Source organism: Haliaeetus albicilla, chromosome 3 (genome assembly GCF_947461875.1).
Source record: "Haliaeetus albicilla chromosome 3, bHalAlb1.1, whole genome shotgun sequence".
Lineage (NCBI taxonomy): Eukaryota > Metazoa > Chordata > Aves > Accipitriformes > Accipitridae > Haliaeetus > Haliaeetus albicilla.
Genome location: NC_091485.1, coordinates 51448825 through 51475527, shown reverse-complemented (window position 1 = coordinate 51475527; position 26703 = coordinate 51448825). Strand labels below are relative to the sequence as shown.

General features: G+C 38.6%; 2 protein-coding genes across 8 annotated transcripts in view; one reads left to right on the top strand and one right to left on the bottom strand.

Annotated features, from left to right (window-relative positions):
• VIRMA (vir like m6A methyltransferase associated) overlaps positions 1-9086 on the top strand; it is a 28320-nt gene extending 19234 nt beyond the window's left edge. Inside the window, exons 18-24 of the mRNA XM_069779682.1 lie at positions 272-424; positions 2949-3109; positions 3376-3472; positions 4547-4713; positions 4875-5206; positions 6054-6197; positions 6659-9086. Of these exons, the coding sequence (XP_069635783.1) occupies positions 272-424; positions 2949-3109; positions 3376-3472; positions 4547-4713; positions 4875-5206; positions 6054-6197; positions 6659-6816 (1212 nt within the window). The 3' untranslated portion in view covers positions 6817-9086. The remainder of the gene's footprint in view (positions 1-271; positions 425-2948; positions 3110-3375; positions 3473-4546; positions 4714-4874; positions 5207-6053; positions 6198-6658) is intronic.
• Positions 9087-10321: 1235 nt separating this feature from the next.
• Positions 10322-26621, bottom strand: LOC104323687 (RING finger protein 151). Of its 7 annotated transcripts, XM_069779689.1 has the most exons (9): positions 26471-26621; positions 21956-22073; positions 20777-21002; positions 19394-19533; positions 17427-17589; positions 16061-16181; positions 14913-15155; positions 14243-14280; positions 10322-14026 (listed from the first exon to the last, which is right to left on the bottom strand). In XM_069779689.1, the coding sequence occupies exons 3-7, from the start codon at positions 20980-20982 to the stop codon at positions 14919-14921; spliced, it is 867 nt and encodes a 288-aa protein (XP_069635790.1). In that variant the 5' UTR covers positions 20983-21002; positions 21956-22073; positions 26471-26621; the 3' UTR covers positions 10322-14026; positions 14243-14280; positions 14913-14918. The 7 variants fall into 7 exon arrangements, with proteins under 7 accessions (XP_069635790.1, XP_069635789.1, XP_069635791.1 ...); XM_069779688.1 differs by having other exon boundaries at positions 10322-14280; XM_069779690.1 differs by lacking the exon at positions 14243-14280.
• Positions 26622-26703: the final 82 nt, after the last annotated feature.

Sequence of the window (26703 nt, the reverse complement as noted above, 5' to 3'; positions counted from 1 at the left end):
AGTATAGAAAGGAATCTAAAATACTTGCTAATTCTGTGATACAAACCTCATCTTATATAGGAAAGCATTGCATTCATCCTGATGCAACATCTAAACTTGCCTATTGAAGTGTTCTTTATTAAAATATTTTGTATAATATGTTTTTAAATCAAAAGATTATTCTTATTTTGCTGGATTTGCTCTAATGTACGTTTGAATTCTAAGGGGTTTGCAGTCCAGAAGTATAATGAATATTTATGTGTACTTATTTCCCACTTGTCAAATATTTCAGGGATGTTGTGGAGATGATGGAAGCCTTATGGAAGCAGATGGATCTCATCCTGGGAGAACACTGGGTCTAACTACTGCAGAGTTAAAACATCTACTGCAGAACAAAGAGGAAACCCCAGAAAACCTGCTGCTTGATCTGGAGAAACACGTTATGGTAAAAGAATTTAAATAATCAAGTTGATGTTGCGGTCTTCTATCTGAATGTGTTTTTAAAACAATATAGGCTATCCCTCCTTGATGAGAAGGGTGTGCAATTCTGTGGCATACCTTGTGGAATTGGTAATAGCTGTTGCCATTATTTTAATACTGATGTCCAAAATCAGGTGATTTTGGATCCATCCTTCTGATGCAGGATGGATTCTGACTTTATTGTTTGTGTTATGGTAATGCTAAGAAGTTTCAGGTAAGGTTGGGGTCCCCTTGTGCTGAGAGTATTTGTACACCATAAGAGCATAGGCAGTTAACTCTGTGATGAAAGGTAGTGAATGCATACAACAGAGAGCGCCGGATAGTGGTGAAACAGATTGGTAATGTAATAAGCAAAAGGAACCACTGCTTAGCAGTGGCTAGATGTTGCTGATGACCAGTAACAAGTGGAATACCCAGGAGTCAGTACTGAGGCTGATATTGTTGGATGTTTTCATCAGAGACCTGAATGATGTATATACATCTTCAGTGAATTTGTGGATGAGGGTAAGCTGGGGGAGTGACAAACAGCAAATCCTCAATCCAGAGGGACCTCAATAAATGTTTTAGGATTATTTATCAGGAAGCTTGTGTGGCTTGTTAGGAAAAATGCAAAGTTCTGCACTGAGAGCAGGATAACCCCATGCCTTGATGTGGGCTGGGCTGAAAAGGGCCAGGTGGTTATGGTGGATGTTGGGTTAAACATGGGCCAACAGTGCATGGTCACTACAAACAAGGCAGACTGTGTTCAGAGCTGTCGTGGAAGGAGCATGGTCAGCAAATCAAGGGACCTTACTGTCTGCCTCCACAGGATGCTGGTGAGCTCTCATGTGGAGTGCTGCGTTCACCTTTGGTCAGCTTTGTCCTCTCACCAGTTCTAGAGAGATCTAGGGAAACTGAAGAAGGTTCTACTGAGGTGGTCAGGGACCTAGAGCACATGTGCTACAGAGAGAGGAGAAGGAAGCTGGGCTTGGTTAGCCTGGTAAAGAGGGCTAAGGAGCCATCTCAAAGCTACTTACAGCTGTTTGGGGGATAGTAACAAAGGTGGTGGAATCAAACTCCTTTTGGTAATTCTGGATGATAAAACAAGGGGCAATGGCCCCAAACTGGGGCTTCAGAGGTTGTTGTGGTTTAACCCCAGCCAGCAACTAAGCACCACGCAGCCGCTCACTCACTCCCCCCACACCCAGTGGGATGGGGGAGAAAATTGGGAAAAGAAGTGAAACTCCTGGGTTGAAATAAGAACAGTTTAATAGAACAGAAAAGGAGAAACTAATAATGGTAATGATAACACTAATAAAATGACAGCAGTAATAATAAAAGGATTGGAATATACAAATGATGCACAGTGCAATTGCTCACCACTGGCCGATCGATGCCCAGTTAGTCCCCAAGCAGTGATCCCCCCACCCCCACTCCCCCAGTTCCTATACTAGATGTGATGTCACATGGTATGGAATACCCTATTGGCCAGGTTGGGTCAGCTGCCCTGGCTGTGTCCTGTCCCAACTTCTTGTGCCCCTCCAGCCTTCTCGCTGGCTGGGCTTGAGAAGCTGAAAAATCCTTGACTTTAGTCTAAACACTACTTAGCAACAACTGAAAACATCAGTGTGTTATCAACATTCTTCTCATACTGAACTCAAAACATAGCAGTGTACCAGCTACTAGGAAGACAATTAACTCTATCCCAGCTGAAACCAGAACAGAGGTTCAGGTTGACATTAGCAAAAAAAAAAAAAAAAAAAAAAAAAATCACTGAGAGAAGTGCAGGGCTGGAACAGGTTGCTCAGAGTGGCTGTGGGCTCTCTGTCACTGGAGCTTTTTTTCAGATGCAGCTAGATAAAGTTATTGCTGACCTGATCTGGCTTTGATAATAGTCATTCTTCAAGCAGGGGGGAATTGGACTAGAGGACATGCAGAATTCAATTCACCCAATGTTTCTGTGATTCTAATCACAAACTTAACTCTAATATTCAAATCTAATCCTACATAATTGATGGCAGCTGTGCAGTAGATGGCTAATTAGAAGGGTCCATAAAACAGCTGTTCCATAGCCTGTTGGTCACAAATGCCTTTCCAGTGCTATACTCCCTCCTGTCCCTTCCCTGGCTGCCTACATTGGTGGTAAAAGATTAAAAGCCACGACTGTGCTGAAGGAGAAATAGCAGACACTTAGGATGTTGGAGTGCTCTAGCAGAGAGCTTGTTAACTAAAACCTGGGGTGATGCCTTTTTTGGGGCTATGTTATGGAGGTTATTGCATCAACTGAAAACAAAGACTAGAATGTGCATGTGGTGACATGGTTTGTTTTATAGCATACTGAGGAGCTCTCTGGTGTTGTCTGTGTGCTCAGGTGTCTTGGCTTCACTATTTGTGGATGGATAGACTGTTTTGTGTAGTACCCCGACCCCTTTTTATTTTTTAAATTAACAAAAGCATATTTCCTTCTCTGAGGAGGGGAAAAAGTTCTGACTTGTACTATGTTGACTTAGGATCGTTCTAAGGAAGATGATGGCCTTGAATCCTTACTGGACAACATCGTTGGAGTGAGGCAGATGTTGGAATCGGCAGGCGATTCTTGTCCACTGAGTGACCAAGACATAGAGCCTATTCTTTCTGCACCAGACTCTCTTCAGAATTTGTTTAATAACAGGTAAAATGGTTAAGTGTGTGAGTGTACTACCTGTATGCATAGTACCATACTACTTAAGAAAATGCAATAATTTATGCATGCGTATGTTACAAACAGGATCTAAACAGCACTGTTGTCGCTACTACCTGCTATTCTGAGTGCATTTAATTTCATGCAGGTATCAAGAGTAAGGCAGCAACATTCACCTCAGGTTCTAAAATGCTGCATGTGCTTGTGATTGGTTGTAGTTCATAACCAAATAGGTATTTGGCATTGTTTTGTTGCAGGACTACATATGTGTTGGCAGACGTGATGGATGACCAGCTGAAGTCCATGTGGTTCTCACCCTTTCAGGCTGAAGAAATAGACACTGATCTGGATATGGTAAAAGGCTTCATTAATGTAACTGAAGTGGATTTAAAAATGAGGGTTAACCTGAGCTAGTAGCATCAGAAATTCATATGGCCAAACAGTTTGTTTTCCTGAGCTCACCCTTGTAAATTGACCCAGATATAGGGGTTGGCATTTGCTAAAGCTTGTTATCAAATGCCTTCAGGTTCACTTGGAAGCAGCCACAAGATTGGCACCTTTTGCAGTGCTCTAATTTAGAAGTCATCTCCTTTAGAGGAACAGTTGTGTCAGTCCTAATCTGCATCTAATTTTGCATTGCTGCTGGGGCTTTTCAGCAGTTTGTGTTAAATGTAGACAAAGAACGTGATTTATTTTCTTTTCCTTGCTTGTCTTCTGTCATTGCAGTAATATCCAAAGAGCCTGATAGCTACACTTTTTTTTTTAAAATCTTTGCTCTGATGTGACAAAAGTGGAAAAAATGGCAGTAGTAAATGAAACTACTTGCACAAAAACTTTTCACAGTATTTGAAACTTGATTTTTATAATCTAAACTTTAAATGTAATTTGAAAAATGTAAAATAACGTTCTTTTTTTTTTTTAAACTAAGTGATTGGCAGTGTCTTAACTTCCTATGTGAGAAATAATCAGTTTCTGTTGACTTTATTGCCTTTGTTCTTTTTTAGTTTTACTTTCAAAAATTTACATGCAGAGATACTTACGTTTTCATTTCTTAAGCAAAATCAAAACTGTTGATTCCTGTATTAAAGCAGCATTAATAAATTTATAGGACTGTAGCTTAAGCAAAAGAGTGCCTCACTGTAGGTCATTTAGTGACAAGACAGGTGTTCATACTTGAAAGCTATGCCCTTGACTTTGTTGAGATTCAGAACCATCAAGACAATTTTGCTGCAGCTCTGCTGCTTTTTTGTTCTGTTACTGCTGCTTTTTGTTTTGAGGCATACTACTGCATTAAAGGGTAGAGGATGGAGCTTTTTTGCTCAAGTAGAAGGACCCTAGCTGAATGTCATCCATCCTGGTGCAGCATATTGTCTTCTTCAGAGGTGCTAATAATCATTGTTGTGATAAAACTAAACTCTATCATTGCAGGTAAAAGTTGACTTAATTGAACTGTCAGAGAAGGGCTGCAGTGACTTTGACTTGCAAGCTGAATTGGAGAGGTCATTTTTGTCAGAACCATCATCTCCTGGCCGCACAAAAACCACAAAAGGGTTCAAACTCGGCAAGCACAAGCATGAGACCTTCATAACTTCAAGGTAAGATGAGTTTAATGAGTAAACAGTGTGTTCAGCATTGATTTGGATATTCTCAAAATATCAAATACCTTTCAAATTGCATTTCCAATATAGAGAATGCCTGACCTTCAGTATGTATACTTTTTTACATTAACTAAATAAATCATGGTTTTTCATGACAGTGGAAAATCTGAGTACATAGAGCCTGCAAAGAGAGCTCATGTTGTCCCACCACCAAGAGGAAGAGGCAGGGGAGGATTTGGACAAGGAATTCGACCCCATGATATCTTCCGTCAGAGGAAACAGAATACGAGCAGGCCACCCTCCATGCATGTGGATGATTTTGTTGCTGCAGAGAGCAAAGAAGTGGTTGCTCCAGATGGGATACCACCAGCCAAAAGGCCACCAAAAGTGTCACAGAAGATTTCTTCACGTGGTGGGTTCTCAGGGAATCGTGGAGGACGAGGAGCTTTTCACAGTCAGAACAGGTTCTTTACACCACCTGCTTCAAAAGGTATGTTGTTTCCTGTATTAGAATTGGAGTAAATGAATGCTAAAAATGCTTCAGTAATACTAACCCAATTTACTACCAGTTAGTCATCCCTGGTGTAGAGATGTTCGTGAAGCAGCGTTGTTGAAATAAGTTGTTTAGTGCTAGAAAAGGTTGTCTCGAGTGCTGTGGAATTGAAACAAAGCTGCGAGTTCCTGTGTCGCCTCTTTCCCTCTTTTACCAAAGGAGTTAGCTGTTTTCTTTTAGCAACTGTTGGGAATGCTTCAGAGATGCAGTCAGAAAAATAAAAAGCCCTCTCTACCATTTGTTTCATGGTGGTTCCTGAAATCAAGCATCACAATACATATCTGGGCTGAAGGGAGGCTTTTGAATAAAAGGATGGGAGATCCTGACAAGAGTCAAGATGCAATTTTCAGTGAACCTGGAGATAGTAGCTACAGAGTGTTAAGTTTGTTTCATATATAGACAAGTTTGCATTCCTTTCCCTTCCATCCCATAATTAGGGCAAGTCCTTGCACAGTAGATACAGAAAATACTTCCATTTAGTAAAGTTATAAATACTAGGATTTACTTTACCACAAAACCTTGAAGTATAGGAGTCTGTCTTAATACACTAGATAATGTGAATTCTTTTAAACTTATCTGAAAAACAGGTATTTTCTTCTAATTTCCTGGATAATATAGTAACTTGTAGACTTTGAGATAGAATACTGAGGGTATGTTGATGCAGAACAGCTTCATTTATTTGAATTATGTAAATATTATGTTTACCACTCTGAGTATTGTGAAGATTTAAACGGAAAAAAAAAGTGTTGTTTGCTCAACAGTGGGTGTGTTTTTCTCTATCTAGGAAATTACAGTCGTCGTGAAGGTGCTCGAGGCTCAAGTTGGAGTGCACAGAGTACGCCCAGGGGAACCTACAATGACAGTAGAGGTGGTCAAAGCAATTTTAACAGGGGTCCACTGCCACCATTGAGACCATTAAGTTCAGCAGGTACATGGTATTCATATGGGCATCGAACTATAGAAAATTCCTTGAATTTCATTTTTGCTTTACAAATGAAACCATGCAAGGATGCTGCAGACACCTTGAAATTCAGCAAATGTTTTAAGCATATATGAACAGTTGTCACTGAGACTGTGTCAAATACATGCTTTCATACGAACTGCCCTGTAATCCATAAAACTTGCTGAATTGAACACTTGATCGCAGAATCTTAATTTTGCATTCAGATTTTTGCAATTCAGTTGTCTTCGTACCTACATGGTAATTATAGAGCCAATCAAAGCAAAAATGCTTGCCTAAAAGAAAAGTGAAAATTAAAAGGAGGAAACAGACTCCGTTTGTGCCTCATCTTGTTTTTGTTTCTTATGCTTTTGCAGCAGCTACTACGCCTAGGGCTTTTTTTTTTTTTTTTTTTTTTTCCAACTGAGTATACTTTTCTTTGCTTTAAGGCTACCGACCGAGTCCTCGCGATCGTGCTTCCAGAGGCCGGGGAGGAATTGGACCGTCTTGGACAAGTGCTAATAGTAGTAGCAGTGGTGGCTCAAGAGGAAAGTTTGTTAGTGGAGGCAGTGGAAGAGGTCGTCATGTACGTTCCTTCACACGATAAAATTGAGACCTAATGGAACAGCCCAACCATGTGGACTTCTGTGAAGATGACAAAGAAAGCAGCGGCACTAAAGGACCAATTCAAATTTACTGGTATCTGGAGGACACCAAGAGAATATTTTTGCTGAAGAGAAGTTTTTGTTTGATACAAGACTTGAAATTTCAATAAAATTCAAGACTTTTTGTGTACAATTGTAAATTTTTTGTTCCTTTTGAAAGAATGTTTTAATTTTTTCGTGGACTTCAGTAGACAATACTCAGTAAAGAACCTCTTTGAGTTAAGACTTGAAGGACTTTTAAAATATTCATTGTGCCAAATGAAAGGTACAGGTGTTTTGTGTGTGACTTATTACTGCAAGAAAATTAAAAAAATATATATATATGTAAGGCAATTTTAGTTTTTTCTCTCAGGTTTAGAGCCATTAGCCCTTTTTTTTTTTTTTTTTAGCCAGTCTGAGTTATTAATGAACGAGGTCCATCTGACAGCAGTTGAAGTAGCAGGTGATAGAAGATTGACTGAAATTAATTAATCTGTGAAAGAATACAAATGTAAACATAATTTATGTAGGTTTTGTTGTACCTCTTTGGTAATGTGTTTAGACACTTAAAATAAGATACCACACCTGTTAATATTAGTAGAAAATCTGTCATTGACTTCAGGGAGAATAAGATAATGTTCTAGCATTTACAACTCCAGCTCATGCATTAGGAGCCCAAGAGTTATTTCACTGGAAAACAGAGTATGCTTTCAAGTTAAAAGGCAAGATATCTGTACTCTGAGACAGCCTGGGTTAATTACTTGCCTGCCTCTCTGCTGACTTCCATAGTCGAGGAGAAGGCATAGAGACAGATGTGTGAGCTGAACAACCACATAGTGAAGCAGTAACGCTAAAGCTTCCCTTTGAATAGATGGTTTGGACTTTTGTTTCTGTAATTAGACTGAGATACAATGCGAAAAGAAAAACTTTGAGAAGTAGGATTTCATAAAGAAATGTTACCACTAGATTCAACTCTAGATTTATTTTCATACTAAATTCAGTGATTGAAGTAAGCTTTTTACATGTTTGCATTCCTCTGGGCTCCGTGGGATTTCATAGAATTAACTGATTCCCAATAGCCTTTTATTGCATTTTTGGCTGGGGTGAGGAGTGGTAGCTTTTTCCAAAGGCCACATAAAATTTTTACAAACAAGCTCCACTGTCAGACTTAGCTGAGCTCAATTTTCACTTATGCTTTGGTCTCTTGACATTACGAAAGTGCTATAAAGGGGTCTTCATCTGCTTAAATAAGGCCCAGTTGTAATGTTCTTGTTTTACGTAATCTTAACTTACTTTGGACAACTTGTCTGCCTAGACTCATAAACTTTAACACCCAATTTTAAGTGTTTCTAAAGCATGGTAGTACTTTAAATTGAATTTTTTTTTTAGCTTTATACTGCCTGGCTAAATTAAGTAGGTTTTTATTTGAACTGCAGAAAGCCCCTATTACGTGTACTTTCTCTGTGTGGAGACTGGGACACTGTCCCACTGTTTGAGAGGCGATTAGGTTGCACAACATCAATTGACATAACCTATGAAAGTGGTAAACTTCTGTTAATTGACTGGGCGCAGTTAAAGGGAATAGTATCTGTTCACAGAGGTGTGTGTTTTAACATTGTTTAAAATAACATGAACAAAGATTTGGATTGGAAGCCAAACAATTTTCTCAATGGTAAAAGTAACAGGGAGATTTAATTTTACTAATAATGCAATTGTAATGACTAAAATGGGTGGAGCTCTCACAGGCATTACAGGTATTAATGCTATTTTTTTAAGGAGCACTGCATAAATATTTTTAAAGCTGACTAGCTCCTTTAGACTATGTGTTTAAGGTTGTTTTATTTTTTTTTTTAAGAAACTTTACTGTGTGGAAACTAGCAGGGATATGAATAATTTGGTTTTTGTCAGGGAATTTGAAATGAAAAGTAAAGAAAAGTGTCAAGTGTGGAATAAATATGTAAATATTCAGTACTGGTTCCTGAAAGTTTAAAATATATGGCATGTCACACTAGTCATTTTCAAACTAGGATGAAATAAAGGGTTGGTTAAATTGTTTGATGTATGGAAGCTCTGTAAATTTAGTTAAACTTGAAAAAGAAGTATACGTCTATCATGTTTTATTTGGGTTTTTTGGGTTTTTTTTTTGATGAATTTAGTTCTGTGACCCTTCAATGCACAGTGGTTCCTTTCTTGGATAAATTCAACTTGAAATAATGCTGTTTAAAACTTGGGAGTTATTTGATTTGCTCTTTTAAACTGGATTCCTACCACAAGTAAATAACACTTTAAGCATTAAATTTTGCTTTTTATAGTCTGCCCAAAAAGAAATTTTCAAGTTTTGTTTCCTGCCTGGAGCACCAGAACAGTGGAAGCGTCTAATACCAATGTCAAAATGCTGTTCAGTGAATTGTACGCTTACACTTGGGAGGAGTAAGACAGAACAGAACCACAATGTAGTACAGTTCTCCCTCCTAAAGTCCTGCAGCTGAATACACAGACCCTATCTCTGCAGGAGTGTGTGCTAAGAAAAGGAGACCGTCTTAACCAAGGCTGCGTTTCTGGCTGAAATGTGTAAGAATTGCCTTGGTTCAGTGAATGTCCTAGTTAATGGACAGAAAAAATGCATAGTTTGTATATGGGATAAGGGGGAGACAAGTTGTGTGCACTTTTTTTTTACTTCCAAAATCTTTAGCAGCTGGGCAGTCTTTATTATTCTATACTGGCTGAAGGCCAGATGCAGATGGATAGTCATAAGCAGATAAACGGGTTATCTGCAAGCTATTGCGCTGCTCTCTGTAGTTGTGACATCCAAGCTGTCAGCCTTTATTTCCCTGCTGAGTGACTCCTCCCATCAGGTAAGAGAATATGCTCCAGACAGTTAATGCAGCATACTGCATGCAGCATGTTCATGCTCTGGAGTGCCCTGTGTCCAGATTGATCGTATTTAAGTAAATGCATCCCTCGATTACAACTTCCGAACAACTCTCTTGTCCTGTTCTTTCTTATGTGTTCCTATCCCACATGGGCTCCTGTAGTGGCTATGAAAAACCTGCATTAGGGATGAGATCCCTTCAGCTGATGGACAGCAAATTAATTTTTCCCTTTATTATCCTGCTGTCTATGCAGGACTGGAGTGGCATACTGTTGTAGTCTAGGAGTATTCAATTTTTGCTAGCTCTTTGCCTTCAAAATGGCTGCTCATCCCATTCAGAAACTCCCATCTGTGAGGCAGGAGAAAAATCCTTGAGAAGGGATAGTGTTTGATTCAACACCTGCCTTGTTTATTGCTATATACTCCCTCTATTTGGCAAAATACGGCCTTACCTATTCCAATGCACTGGCCCTATATTGTCATTTATTCCTGACTTCCTGCACTGTGCAGCCAGCATACCTAAATTTTGCTATTTCATCTGATAAAGAGGGTACTCAAACTTCTGTAATGGAAAAAAGCGAACAAAACTGCATCAGTTATGGTATAGACCCTTTATTGGTTCAACTTTTATACAAAGTGCACTTCAAAGTGATACAAATAGTGTTACTGTTTCTTTTACAGACTACAGATTAAGCTCTGTTAAGCACTGTTTTATCCTTCTTGTGTATATAAAGGTAGAAAACGTAAATAGATTGGCAGTGAACCACAATGCTGGAAGACAGTTCAATGTTTATTTGTTAATAGAAAGTTGCATAGAATTGTAGGTCTTTATAAAGGCATCTATCTATGTGGTAAGACCTCCCTGACCTACCATACCTCATCCTACAAGCAGTACCGGAGAAAGGCAAGGCTAGTACTGCTCCTTTTAAATACTATCCAGCACTTCTAAGTAAAATGGCTGTAGAAGAGCACCATGCCAGAAACATCGAAGAGGACAGCACATGGAAAATTTAATTTGCAAGGCTACCCATTTCTATAAATTGTAGGAGCTATTTGCTGGGATCTATTAATACATTAAACTTCTTCAAAACACCAAAGAACATCTGAGATAAAAACACTTCTGTCCAGTCAAAATACTTCACTGTATTAGGTATTTTGCTTGACTATGTAATTCCATTCCCTTCTGTGCTGACGAGAAACTCCTGTATATGTGTGCTACTAATTTAATTTATCTCATATGAGACTGTTAATGTAGTACTAGAATCATACTAACTAAAACCTGCCACCTTAATTAGGAAGTCCAGCAAAATTCTTCCTTGCCACTCCTGCACCCAACTCAGGTGCATAATTCTCAGTTCCATACCTTTTGTTGAAACTCATCTAAACCTACCAGAAGCTCTCCCCCCAAATTAACTGTTCCCACTCCAAATAAAGTAATCCTAGCAGCAATGGTCCATACTGGTCAAGACCACCAACTGTTTTTTGCTTTGGGAGGAGGGCAGGAGAACAGGGAATGCAGCTTTAATGCTGAAGAAAACAGAAGAAACAGTATTTTGTCTTGAATTTGACCTCTCAAGTGGAGAAGTCAGTTTAAGGGAACTAGTTTACGTGTATTTGTAACAGACCTCTTGGGTCTTCAGAATAAATATGTATACATTGATTTTCTTTCAAAGACAAACTTACGACTTGCTTTAAAATATTAATTTCTTTAAATATATCCTTAGTGTTATTCTTTTTCACCCAATTTAGTGTAGGATAAGGATTTGCTCAACTTGTAATACCTTGTAGTCTCACATGCTTTACTTGACAGCTTGCTCTCTGTGAGTTTTGTTTGTGCATCTCTCAGGTTTGGTACTATTACATTTTGTACCCACTTAATTGTGGATAATGATTTAATCTTTTAATTCTAATGCTATGTTAATTGTAATGCCACGTGCTAGCAGTTTACACTGGTAAGCTAGCTGGTGGCACAGGCTGGTGCAGCTGCATCACTGCTCTTGGGCTGAGGGAAGACAGTCGGACCGCCCTTACTCTTCCTCTCCACTCTCCCAGCTCCACAGTCTTTTCTTTCCCTCTTCTAGCTGCAAAGTGCTATTAGAAGCAACTGAAAATACAACAACTGTTTGCATGGTTATGGGTCCACTTGAGTAACAGTTCCACTTGTGAGGAAATGGAACTGATTAAAGTGTGATTTAGTATGAGAATACTAATACCAGTAATCCAGTGCTGGAGCCCTCCCATAATGCACTTTTAGCAGTGTCTCATATAATCCTAAGATATGATCATGACTAGGAAAGTAGCATTTCCAAGTGCATGTCTTCACTTACACCAAGTCTACTACAATATTTGGACCCTTTGTTTTTATAAAAAGGATTAACAGACTATTTGAAAGAAAGGAAAAAAATCCCTTGCTTCTGCCAGCTGCTATTAAGAGCTGTGTAATACATGAGACTAGAAAAGCTAGAAGTAGATAAAATATTAATATAATGGGCTATTTAATTTCAGCCTAGTTAATTATAAGACAGGTAGAATGATGACCATACTCCAGCATACGCCACCCTGTGAGTGGTTCAGTAGCAGTGGAAATTCTTAAGCGCAGAACAGTTATCAACACAGAGGAATGAGATTAAGCTTAAAGTAACTGGAGGGATCTGATGCTATTAGCTACTATGTACCCATTTAAAATACCTTTGCAAGTGCTTCTTCAGTGCTAAAGGAAACCCAAGCTGACAGGTCATTCCAGCAGCAGGTGGGCCCAAATTGTTGCCATATTTCAACACTAGAAGTTCAGACTCTCCAGAGCTGGCAACTAGGGGAGTTACATAGATTGTGCAGCAGGAAGTCCTTCTTTACCACCTAGGACCTGTTTTCTCACACAGTTTCATGCCTGTCACTTAGGGGACTGACAGCAGACCAAATGCTAAGTAAATATTAAATAAACCCTATTTCCTATACTAGAAGGAATTTAGTCATAAGTAAGCAGGTGGAATTCCTAAAACAAACAAATATGCAGATCCCATTATGGAGAAAGCACAGAGCTAATGAATTCTTTTTCTGCGATCAGAACAGAAAAGATTGGGTGATCATTACCGCCCTCCAACTTGGGAAAGATGATCCAGCTCATCTGAGTTCTATAGGATTTTGAAGTAATTTTCTTCTTTCACATTAAGCAAAGTAGATAAAGTCACATCACAAAACCACACAGTTACAGTACACAGAAAGCACTGATTGATTCTAATAGCATGAAATCTGGTGTTGCCAAGAAGCTTCAGAATTAGCGTGAATGCTGAAACAGAGTCAGTCACACAGACCACAGACACTAACACTTGCTTATTTAGAACACAAGATAATAAAAGCATTCTTACTTTCTATCTACAGCTTTAATACGCACACTGATTTATGTGAATTGACCACTGAATGTTTAGTGTGAATGAAGGTCTTCCAAATTATAGCTACTGTCTTACTGTTTCAGATTGTTAAATATGGCTGCTTAAGAGATGTGCTATGTCATGAGTTGGTGAGACTGCTATAGTGACCTAAATACTGCCAATGATTGCAATTTAATCTAGAATACAAGGACTGAAAACAAGTAAATATTTGGATGTAACTCTTCCTATGAATGTTTTCTTTCAGAAAAAAAAACCAAAACTTTTACAGAAGAGTTATTTCTGCCAGTTTTTAAATGCATAAGACCTGAACATGTGCACATCTGCTTCAGTGATACTAAAGAAACAGCAAGTTAGAAAGATTTATTAATGCCTGAAATTAAGACAGCTCTGACTGCAAGTCTTCATAATGTAGTGTATGTGCTAAAGAAGGTTGCTGCCTCTCTCTTTGGTTACGCTCTTAGCCATAAAAGCGTTGCTCTGAGTGACAGCAAGACATGCACAGTAATGTATTTGCTTTCTAAACTATAAAATTAGCTTATTCAGATTGTTACACCCGCACACATTTTCCTGAAAGTTCAAAACTGATTTAGCACATTCAGTAAACAGGAGGCCAGGTTCTTCCCTAGTTACTCCACTGAAGAACTGCAATGGACAGAATATGGCTTAGTTACACCACTGAAAACAACATGAACAGGCTGTGTGAGAAGTTTAGAGAAAAGTCTTTGAACTGTACAGATTTCCCATACAGTCCTTACAGATAAACACCCCCTTGATTCAGTATTTATGGGTCTGTTAAAAAATCCTACCTCTTACACAATTTAAAACTTGAATACTAATAAAGAACATCTGAAGTCCAAGTGACTCTGCAAATATTTGTCTGTTGTGGATATTAATGTTCAAGTAGCCTGAAACCTGCCAAAAGAAAATTAAGGATACTCTAGGTATTTATATATGCTTTAAAAGATACTGAGTACCAAATGAGCTGCTCTTAAGCTTAACGGACCCTGTAGAAATAGTTGATACTTTCACATATAAAAGCTTCAAATTTTTAAATAAAATGCAGATCCCCTCCCACAAACTCAAAGTTACTCACACATCTATTTAAAAGGTTTTAGATGACTCTATTACCTTGCGCTTTGGTATTAGTGACTTAAGTGTGTATCAGCCTGTGAAATTAGAGAAGCTCTAATGTAAAAGTCAACCTCACCTGAAGCTGTTACATAGCAGTAGAATTACAATTTAAAGTGCTTTCTTTCAACCTTTGAAATAGACCTTCTACAGACTATAAACAAACAAAATCTATTAATTTCTATTACTGACTTACTAATTCTATTACTGACTTTTCCCAAAATTAAGTACATCCCAAATGTCATTACTGATGATCACATTTTCTTTCTGTTTCAAGTATAAGCATAAACTAGACTTACACGGACTATAATGGACCAGGAAGGAAACAACCTTTAAGTATCTTTGACTTTAAAAGGCTCTAGCTTTCAGGCTTCAAAGACTCCTGTAAATGATACACTGAAGAGATAACAAATCAAGTCTCCTTCCCCCTTTTTATAAAAACATTAGCTAAAAACATATTTGCCAATTACTGGTTTTTAATGCCCAGTGTTCCCCAAGAGAAAATTCTCCCATTTGTTTTTATGCCCCAAGAGGAAATAAAGTAGTAATCCAGATTTTGAAAGAAAACAAGTAAATCAGAAATGATATAAAGTTTACCAATCATTCCTAGAAACTAGAAAAGTTTGCCAGATGGTCACAGAAATTGGAAGAAAATGCTTTTTGAGCTTACTTCTGTTCAGATAACTGTAACTTCCCTAGGTTTTCGTTTTACACTCTCTAGTCGTGTCAGAGGGCGGAAACTTGTTGACTTCCTGCTTCCTTCTGTAGTAGTTAATCGACAGTCCTTCTGCAGCCCCCTCAGCAGCTCCATTAATTCCCGTTTTTCCAGCTCTGCCTGCTCCAGCTCCTGACGGTGCTGCCTCTCTGCAGCCATCAGAGAACGTACATCTGACATCATTCGTGACATCTGACTCTGAAATGCAAATACAAATTTACTGCAAAAGCCAAACTCTTTTCTAATGATGGTAGTATGAAGTTGAATTGGCCATGCATGTAAGATGATGGATTATAAAGAATAAGCAACACTAGAATAATTTTTTGATAGTGGAACAGATGTAAACAATTTGAGACACAATCCAGCATTCACCTTCTGAGACAGTCTTGTTTCAAAAATTCCAATACAGTTTTCCTAAACGTGCAAAAAGTTTATAAGAAACTATAATAAGAAACAGTGGATTTATCCAGTTGCCACTTACCTGAACATAACCAAAACCTTATTTTGGTTGGGGTCTTGAAATAGAAAATGTATCTTCTTCAAGGAGTTAACATCAAATACAGTAAAAATAAAAATGTAAACTATAAAGCACATCCATTGCTTTGGACTTTAAAAATCATTATTCTGTGATATAACAACTGAATGAAAAGGTAAGACAGCCTTGCTCGTTACTTGATGAAGTTTACAGCGCAACTTTCCAACCGTTTGACTGCAGCTGAACCACAGTGTTTGCAGTAGGGCTCTGTGTCAGCACTGGATTAATTAATGATGTATGCCCTATGTTTAGAGACTGAAAATGAGTTTCAGACTGATTTGCCAACATGTTATGTATGCACAAAACAATGCAGTCCTTGCACAGGGGTACCCAGGTTAGCTCCAAATGAATTTGAAGTAGATAAACCAGATGAATACAGTACTCAGCCTGCTTCTCAACAGAGCTGATTAGCCTGGCAAAACATTGTGCTAATACCTGATTTGCTCCCCATACTTAATGTAATTTATCTGTATGAGACTACATTTACAAAATAAGAGACTACAACTGGGAAAAGCAAAAAGCTGGACTGTTAGGAAAGAAAAAAAAAAGAAAAAGTGATCATATTTACCTTTAGTTCTTCAATTTCATTTTGCAGAATACTCTCTTTTTGGACCATATGCCTTCTCTGTGAATCTAACCTTGACTCCATCTCACGTTTTGCCTCCTCCACTCTGCAGATCATTTCTGACCTGAAAAGTTTATTTCTCCTTGTTAAGCCTTGTAAGCACAGAAAAAAAATGATTTTTCAAATTCCAGAAAGCCTTGTTGCAGCCAAACAGCCCAATGTGATTCCCATCATACTCTACAGGACATCCCTCTAGAGGCAAGATAGTACTATTTATTAATTTAAATAAAACTAGCATAAAAAAGTGCATTGTACCAGGGGGCACTGAAGCGACCATGCACAGCTTGTACAGGGGACAACTGTATCGCTCCTGAAGTAATTCTATGAGCTTAAGAACATGTATTTATGACTTTAAATGATTTACTGCCTTTTAGCTAGAGTATATGCTTCCTTAGTATTACTAAACACATGCAGTCAAGATAAAAAGTGTGAATACTATAGTATTTCTAAACATGTAATCTTGTCACTTTTATGGTGGACACTGAATGATAGTATGCAATTAACTATTATAACCTAATCATTCACACAGCTTCACAGCCAAAAACTAGCTGTTACTACATTAACATCTTGAGTTCAGAAACCAGGTAGCAGAATCCCTTGTGTCTCAATGCATTTAAACCAGATTTGAGCCTGACTTCACAGCCATGTTCAAGAGCACAAGACTTAGCCAGTGAGTAGAAAGATAGAAATGGGAAGGAGCATGGGAGGAAAAAAAAAAAAAAGAAAAAAAAAAAGAGTCCAACTGGAATATCACGGAAAGGGAAAGTTACAGAAACTTATATAAAAGAGGAAAAAGAGGATGGCAGTAAGAAGAGTCATATTCACCATCTGCCAGGATTTTAATAAAAATTGAAAATTAGATTCTCAGATGTTTAATCTATCAGTCTATACCTGCCAAAATAATTAGAGATTTTATTCTTCTGGACCTGTAAAATTATAAACTAAACAAAATTATTAAATAATGTGACTCTGGGTCTATAACAGGCCAATGAAAAATGAAATTGCAAACTTCAGTCCAGCTTTCTTAGGTATTTTGTCATTTTATATAGTCAGCTCAGTTTTGTTCAACTGCAAGCAGTGGTATTTCAGGACTTATAACAACTTGGACAAAAAAAATGACAGCAGAAGAATCAAAACAGTAAGAATTTAAAGTCTAGGCTGACACATAACGCTACTCTGGCCCATTAGTATCAAGTCATTAATAGACTATTTAACACATACCAGAATCCAGTGCTAGTATTTGAAGTGCTTTATGCAGTGATTTTAGGCCCAGACTAACACAAACATCAAAGAAACAGAAGATTTGTACCGCAGTAGTTCTAGCTCAGTTCTTAGCTCTGCTACACAATTATGCTGCGTGTCTTCCGCGCTGAGAATGGTGTAGCCACAACCATTGGGGCATTCACGGCTCCGATATTCACACACTGCCAGGTGACCATCCAAGTTACGTCGTTCAATCTGAACTGTACAACCTGAACAGGGAACAGTAAGGTAAGCCAGTCATTTACAACTAACAAAAGCATTTTAATTAATTCCAAACAAAAACACTCAAGCAAGCAAGCTGTAATATCCTGAGCTAAGCAACAATCAATCTGTTAAAGCAATGAAAAAAGTGATTTCTTTAGAACATGAAATATAGTTATAACACACATAACTAGTAAGAAAACACTCTTAAAAAGTCTTATTAAGGTATTTATGCATTAAATGAAAATATTGAAAAACTGAAAGTAGGTATTTTCTGTAAAGTCTACTACTGCTGGTCTGGCACTAAAGCGACTTCAGTAATGACAACACTAATGCCAAGCTAAGACCCTAGCAGCTTGCCTGTGCTTCCACCATAAATTGCAGTGACTGGAATTAAGATGACTGCACATGCGTAAAAAATATTAGGTTATCAAATTTAGGAAAAAAGGTCCAAAGACATAGTAAGAGAGATGTGGGTGAGATGGAATGTACCTTGTTTTCCTGACAATTGGTTGGTCTTTTGTATAACATACTAGACTACATAAATAAATAAGAACATTTACGAACATTTAATAACTGATGCAACAATAAAAACATTTCCACAGAAATTATAGGATACAAACTTTACAAATCTGTAGTGATTAGAAATAAAATGTAGAGATCCAAAAATGAACACTATATAAATTATTGCTACATTTAACACTCTAAACTTGAAGTTCATAGTCTTAATGTTTAATCTTTGAGGTGCTGTTTGCTGTAATACATACTTGCATTTAATTTGCATTGAAAAAATTGATGTGAGAAAACTGAAACAATGGAGCAATGAAACCTGCCAACAAACCATACCAGAAAATTACAAAAGACAGCCCTCTAGAAGAGCTTTTCTAATAACTACAATGATTTGTAATTGAGGTACTCAAAAAACACTCCAATGTATTCTTGAGAAAGAGTTCAAGAGATGCAAGAGCCCTCACACCCTGAACACCAGACATCAGAGGTAAAGTGTAGTAACTCCATAAATGCTACTGTTTCCGTGGAAAGTAAAACAGGTGAATCTAAAGCATCCGCAAGAGTCATTTACTGCTTACTGAAATTATAACTTCCAGTGGAGCAATTATAGTACCTTAATCTTCTTATAATTAATTACAATGACAGACTTGACTATGCCCTTAGTGTCATTAATTAGAAATTAACTACATCTAGGAACATACAACATTTTGAATAAAATCAACGGAGAAATTTTAACAGTATATTCCTTTTTAGCAGTATGTTTCTTCCTCAGGAGGTGTAGCTTTGTTTTAAATAAAAACCTTAACATGAACACAATTCTAACCAGAATTTAGCTTAAAACAGTTTTTATTTCCAAGATACGTTTTTGTTAAAACCCATGAGACAGAGTGAGCACTTGCACATGCACGAGGCAACCAGCTGTTTCATAAATTGTGACCTGTAAGTGTTCTGTAGGTGCTGTTACATTGATTCAAACATCAAAACGAACAGTCAAAATTGAATGACAAACTCCTAGCTTAAAAGAAAGCAAAACAAATGCACTACTATATTTTCATAAATTTGAAGTCCATCATGCTCATTCATTTTGGTCAGTTCTTGGATAAGAAATTGTTGCTAAGGATCACGATTGCCATAAATTGGTAATACATTTTGTTCAAAAACACTGCTGTAAAGAGTAGCTCATGTCAAAGCTTTGCATTTCTGTTTGGAAATAATGGCCACTATCGCCATTCTGTTGGCAGAAAGATGACAAACACATGTTTTCTGAATATAAAGGATTCAACTTCTTTGAATGTTACTCACCGGCATTGGAGCAAGGTATCTGACTGTATTCACACTCCCTTTCATGCCTGTCTATAGACTCCAGAGAACAAACCATTTCACAGCCATATTCTCTGTTTTTGCAATGTAGCTGAAGACGGTTTAAATCATTTTTCATATATCTATGTGCAAAATAAAAAAAAAATTGTTCTTAAATTTGGGAACCTTATTGAAAAATTTGTATTTTCAACTTTTGGGAAAAGAAAGTAAGATTCTAGTCCCCATTAGGAAAAATTCTGAATAATCAGTTTAATTTTTTTTTTTTTTTTTTAATTCAAGTCACCATACTGGAAAAGAACAGGCTTAAAAGAAACAATGTTAATGGATAATTCAGTCTCCAAAATTAAAAGTGCAAATGAAATCTTTATTTTGAATAAATTTTTAACTGTGACCTTTCACTAGCTCAGCAGATATTACCAATAGCAAACACTAGGGCTACTCATTCATCATATAAATTTTGTGTTTCTAAACTTGCCAAACCAAACTGACTGCAGTGAGTACAGTCAAAACAATCTATAAATTTAACTCTAGGGTTCTGTCTACACTATACTTCAACTTTCCAGACAGTAAAATCTCATTAGTGACAAAAAGACTGGGAATACTAATGGAGTTAATTTAACATCTGTGGCTGAAGGTTTTAAACACAACATAACTGTTAATCGGACCAAGATTAGACAACACATGGGTTAAACAGCAAGCAGTGTCTACTTATGAAACTCTGTGTGCTGGTAATAGCAGGAATGAATAGAAAATAATAGTTCAGTTGGAAGGGACCTACAATGATCATCTAGTCCAACTGCCTGACCAATTATGGAAGACACTTGTGAAAACAGCCTGCTTTACATGACAAGGTGGCTCAAGACAGATATTCTTATGGCTAAAGACCTTTTTAAAAAAGGATTTGAAGGTGAGAATTTTGGTTCATATCTACAGGAATTATTAATTACAAACCCCCACTACAGTATCTAGTTAAGACTGAAAAGAAAAACAAAAGATATACAGTGTTTAGTGACTGCTGTCAAGAGTTGCTTTGCCTGCTTTCTCTATAAAGGTATGGGAAAGTGTTGGTGCTGTAGAAGACATTCAGAATAATAACCAGACAGATATCTAGAATCAGCATTCAAGATATAAAAAGGTGGAGAACAAACTAAGTATTCTTTCCATTTTGAAATCTTAATACCTTGAAAGTTAGTTATAATAAACAGAAAATGCTAATGCTTTCATGCAAGTGATTGGTTTTTGCCATATGCATATTGGATAAAGACAATCTGAGTGACAGTAAATGACAAGAGATGAAGCCATGCAAGCAAAGTTGAGAAATCCTAAATTAATGTAATTTCAACATACAGCAAGATTATTGTATACCTGTAGAGAGGCCGCAGCAAAGATACATCAATCATTTGTCTGTCTTCAGGGCAGTTACTGTGATGAACAAGCCACCCATGTATACAAGCAGTACAGAAAGCGTGTTCACAAGGAGCCTGTAACGGGTCTTCTAACACATCACGGCAGATGGAGCATAATAGCCCTTCATTAACATAGCCAACGAAACGCTCAATATCATAACCCATGCTCTCCAGATACTTTCAACCTATTAAAACAGCACAGAGAAATAAAGCAGTCTTTGTCCTGAATCTGTATGGCTAGATCCACAAAAAGGCCTAGAAGCAATTTTAGAAATACGGAGAACTTAATGTGAATAAAGAACTTCACAGGTCAGAATGCAAACACATACTTTGGAGACTTTAAGTGAGAATCTGAGGATTGTACTGCTGGATGTCAGAATCCCAATTTTATATCAAGATTCTCTGAATTCTGAAAGCAAAGACTTTAGCAGACAGTTGAGCCACGCTTGTTCTGAACTCTGTTATTGAACATAGTTCTAGTAGCCACTGCGGAACATATAGTTTCTATTTACTTGAATTCTACCAGAAGCAGAAACATCATAGAAGTTCAAATGCAAGAGCTTGCTTTCCATCTGTAATGCCTTTTATAAAATGCCTAACAAACTTATAAAACAGTGTCCTTACAGACAATAGCTGTGGCACTTTCATCTAGCAGATTTTGTATTTATGAACTGCATATCACTTAATAGGTTGCTTTCATACTGAAAAAAAAAAAAGGCTAAGATTCTCTACTCATTGTAGACTTCCATTCCAGAGGGAACAGAATGAAATATCCACATGCCTAGAGAAATACTTAATGTTTGGGAAGAAAAAGAAGCCAAAACTGCAGCTAACCCTGAAATCATGAAGAGCTACTGTCTTCTCCTACATGGTCTATTTTATAAAACTGAGTAGCCTTTAAATGGATTTGAAAGCTTTGTAAAGAAAAACTAACAGGCAATCTGCCTTCATCAAAATCCTGTCATGAAAAGCCTAGTCGAATTTGGTAAGACTCCACAGAACTCACAAGAATATGTTTTAGGCTTCTCATTCCTCCTTAACATACAAAATTACTTTTGTAACCCCACTGAGAATTGTGAAAAAGGTTTTCACTAGTTATGAAGTTTCCCAAATAAAACAGAAAAGAAAGATATCCCACCTTTTTAGATTTTACTACATATATATGTAGTTTGTCCAAATACTTCAGAAACAGTTTTCTGATCAGCAAGACATGTAATACTTCCTTCCTTCAGTTTCTTTTCACTGCTTTATTATGCCTATGAGAAAAATTAGAAAGAAAAAGGCTCAGTAGTGTTTCCTAAGTTACTGAGTCCTATGTCTAACCAGCCAGCTAATAGCCCATGAAAACAAAGCTTTCCAAAGCAAGCCACTGTAAAACCTAAAATTCAACACAAGAGATCTGACTAGATTGGGGGGGGGGGGGGGGGGGGGGAATCATCAGTCCCTCTTTCAATTATTACTGATGCAGATACTTATCACAAAACTGAACACCCTGATGCCATTTAAATTTGAAGCCTTACAGTTATATTTGTAAGATTGAAGATAACAGAATTCAGTATTACTGAAAAGTAGCAACTGAAATCTGGTAAAATTATATTCCTTAAAAAGATGAAAGTTTGTTACCTAACTTGGTTTTATCCAGGCATGACATGCAGTTCATTTTTAAAACAAAACTATCACAGTCAAGTTCACTGTCTTGACAAATAACATTGCTCTGATATGTAGCATAACTACGGTTGTTCACTTAAAACAAAAAATTAAAAAGGATGTAATCACTTAAATCCCTTAAGCTGATATCTAGCAATTGCAATATGACATTCAAAGAGAATCTCAATCTGAATTAGAACTGTGTAGGAATAATAAAGACCTCTAAGGGCTAATGTCAAATTTTGCTCTAAAGGGAAAAAAGAACTCTACAACTCCTCTTCATGAATACAAAATAAATCTGGAATTTAGAAGATCTTATATGTCTGAGTATCAAAGCATATCTTCACTGATTATGAAAGGTGCTTGTGTTAAAAGGGTATTTGATAAGATTAAAGTTAATAAAACCTGTAATGAAAGCATACAGAACACAAGCAAGCATGCATATTACCCAAGTACAAAACACATAATCTGCTACATGGTTTCCATATTGTGTTTTGTTTCTACTGGCATGTTTGTCACACAGCCAACACTGTGGCTTGCAGAGATGCTTGAGCTAGCTTTAGATTAGCTGGGACACCTACTAGCCGGGTGACCTAGTGACAGCGTTGCCACAGCAGCAGGGAGTACAATCCACACAAGGTCCCAGGCAGATTTCACAGACTGCATTTAGGTCTGCGCTTCTGTGGCTACATTGTCATCAACAACACAGGGAAACTAATTTTACAGGTATCTGGGATATGCTATTCCTTCAGCCACAGCATGGACATTCTATGTCTTAAAAGTATCTGCTCAAGAAAATACTGTATTATGAAGATGATAAACAATTCTTTTTACACTGTCGTTTCCTTGTATGTTTTTACAGGTCTCCTGCAAAGACAGGAAATTCAGGACTTTGCTAGTTCAGTGTGAATAAAATGAGCATTATGTTTGCACTAAGCTGTGATTTGGACAGCAAGGACCACAATAGAAAGTTTAAAAAGTGGAGAACAATGCTAATTATCAGTAGCAGAACATGAAGTCAAGTACCAGTTCTCAATACCGATGAAAGCATTGAAACGTATCATATGTTTATGCTGAAGGACTGTTAAACAGCATACATACATTCTATAATTTGAATTGTGAGCCTAAAATTTTGATTTCACTTTGTGGATCCCAGAGGATTCAGCTTGTAGAAAACTTTCATAGAGATATAAGATATGTCAGCAAAACTGTGAATATTTTTGCTGTCCTAGCATTTCTGCTCTACTGGAATTGTGGATGCTGTAAGCTACGCACTGCACACATGCTGCTGATCCCTGAACACTAAGTCTTCAAGATATTCTTTGGCATATTTTAGCAAGTTTGAAGTCTATCAGAATGCAGGAAAGAGTGTTTTTATCAAGTGGGAAACAAAAACTTTATTTATGCTTGACAGAAAAATGAAGTGGAACAACTGTATACGAAAAAAGCCCCAACCAAAACCACAGTTCAAATGGAGAGTGGATGGGAACTTTGAGGCAAAAAATATAATCAAGGGGGGTTCTGGTGAGAACTTCAGTATGTTTTCAAGACTGATATTGGAGCAGCACCATCCCACACAGTGCCAGAATCCTTGTGGCTTTGACTCCGAGACCTACGACAACACTGGGGTCCCAGATCTCCTCCAGTAGAAACTTCCCGACCTGAAGAACCAGAGATGTTTTATCTTCTGCTAACTTCAAGAAATGCATTTTAGTCAACAGATAAGCAGAGGGAGAGCATCAGATGAATGAAATGCATTCTAGCTGTACAGATCACTTTACTCAGTACTTCCACCACAAAATGACCTAATTTTCAACTTCTGCTCTTCCCTAGAAATGTCTCTCTTCTCAACTTGACTTCAAAACCTCTTCTTCTATTTCTATTACAATTCACCAATTGTCACACTCTTGTTTCGTTTGCACCTAGAAACTACATTATTTATCACTGCCTTCCCACACTCCACTAACGTTTCCAAACCTTGCCTTGTCTTTGGTTTTTCTGATCCAGAATCTTGCCCATCACCTGGCCATTACCAGTGACACTGTTGACTGGGTATCTGGAATTTGTGGGTGCCAAATCTGGAAGGCAGAAAAAGCACAAACTATTACATGCTATTTGCTTTCCATTGTTTCATACATATTTTATTTCTCCCCACAGTTTTTGACAAGCAAAAATCTCCTCCAGTTTTCAGATATTAAGTAAATTTTTTTAGTAGTAGTCGTCCCATATTGTTTGCCAGGCAGATGCACACCTAAAACCAGCCTTGAGCTATGTACTGCACTGCCTTCAAATGGAGATTTTGTGTGGATATAATAGCAGGGAGAATGCAGATGGGATGTAGTTCCCAACAACATAGTCACATAGTTTGCTAAATGCCTGGCACTAATCAAAGCTATTCCATTGTAAAAATCAGGACACTGAGATCAGATTAGTGACTTGCATTTTTTCATCTACAGTAGTTTCTGATTTTTAAAAACTGTTTCTTTTCCATGTGACAAAACAAAGCATAACTGTTTGAATGGCTGGAGTGAATCATGACAGAACTACAGATGTGTATCACTAAGACAGTGTTTTCAGAAGTGCTGTGTGACTGGAAGAACAAACAATCTATGTAGGGCCTGGGGATGAGGTGACATTAAAACACGATATTGCTTTAGCTTCTATTTTCACAAAGATACACTATGCTTTAAATCCTGATGTGTAGAAACAACATTTTAAGGTGTCTTATGCCACTCTGCCACAGTCAGCGTAAGCCACCTCAAGCCAGCATTAACGCCCAAAGAGGCAGACTCACCCCTTCAACTGTGACAGTACATGCTGTTTCTATAGCCACTTGATATATCATGCTGGGTAACTGACCTGTTTTAAGACTGAACTAAAAAAAAAAAAAAAAAAAAGTTTGAACTTTGACAATCTACCCACTAATTAACGTCCTCCTAGCCTCCCTCTACTTCCTCCCTTGAATCAGGTAAAACATTTGATTTGGCCCTTTCCTGAGCTGGCTCAGACAACTAACCATACAGACAACTACTCACTGATTTGCTAGGCTAGATTTTCTTGTAGATGGCTCAGCAAAACCTCCAGTGACTGTGGAAGTGGGTCAAAACAGGGGATGAGAAACCACAGCCAGGGCAGAAAGGGAAGACAGACAGCAGCAGTGTCTGTGGTTAAGGCTGCTATAGCCCTAGCCCTGAGCCCTCAGCTCAGCTCCCCAGACGGGTACATTGTGGAGTCTCAGGATCATTCGTGTAAGAGAAAGGGAACAGAAGAGGATAAGAACGAAAGGATAGCAATACCAGCTTACACCGATGTAAGAAACTGGCTTAATCAATAAAAGCTTCTATAATAGCCAGTATGAGACACACAACTAATTTGAGGCCTATGCCTCTACCAGGAACTACCTAAGAAACTAGAACTGCTTTGACAAAGAACGTTTTTACGTGACGCTTCCACTTGCTGTCCCGCTGCAGAACCTACTCAAAACAGAGCGATACAAGACACGCGTCTCGCAAACCACCTTTTAGGCTTCGGAGGGCTGGACTCTGCCGCACAGAGGCAAGACCAAGGACCGAGGAGCTCCCTCGGAGGCTCCGATGGGGAGGGGGGCCCTGCGCACAGGCCGGAGGGAGGAAGGCCCCCGGCTCACGCCTGGGCGGGCTCTTCAGGAACGCCCAACGGTCTCGGGCACGGAGAACACAGCGGGCCTGGAAACACCGGCAGCACCAACGCAACGCCGAGTCGCCGCACCTCGGCGGCCTCAAACAGCTCACGCGCGCTTACCGTCACCTCCTCGGCAGGACGGAAAAGCCACCGCCGGCCCGGCCCCGGGGCCGAAGGTGCAAGCGCCAGGCCTGCCGACGGCGAACCGCCCCTGACCAACGCCGAGGTCCCGCCTCACGGCCCAGCTCCCCGCAGCCATCCGTTGCGGTCCCGCCGTCCCCCCTCCCCGCGGCACGGCTGCCCGCGGGCAGCCCTCACGGCGCCCGCAGACCCCCCACTCACTCACCCCACCTGCCGCCGCCGCCGCCGCCGCTCGCTCGCTGTCGCGAAACCGAGGTTGCTTTTGCGGCCGCTCTTGCTTGACGGCCGCGCGGCACGCCGCCGGGAACGCGACCTCTCCGCCATGCTGTGTGTGGCGCCGAGGCCTCGCGCACGCGCCGCTTACCAGCAGCGCCAGCGCCGAGAGCCGCCCCGCAGAGCCTCCACGATTCCGCGGTCGGGCATGCGCAGTTAAGGTAA

Excerpts from the sequence above, each read along its gene's own strand:
- LOC104323687 (XM_069779683.1), bottom strand. The coding sequence starts at position 20,982 with ATGGGTTATGATATTGAGCGTTTCGTTGGCTATGTTAATGAAGGGCTA. Across the intron at positions 19,534-20,776 it reads TTGCTGCGGCCTCTCTACAG|ATATATGAAAAATGATTTAA; the intron begins GTATACAATAAT and ends TTTTGCACATAG. Across the intron at positions 17,590-19,393 it reads GATACCTTGCTCCAATGCCG|GTTGTACAGTTCAGATTGAA; the intron begins GTGAGTAACATT and ends TTCCCTGTTCAG.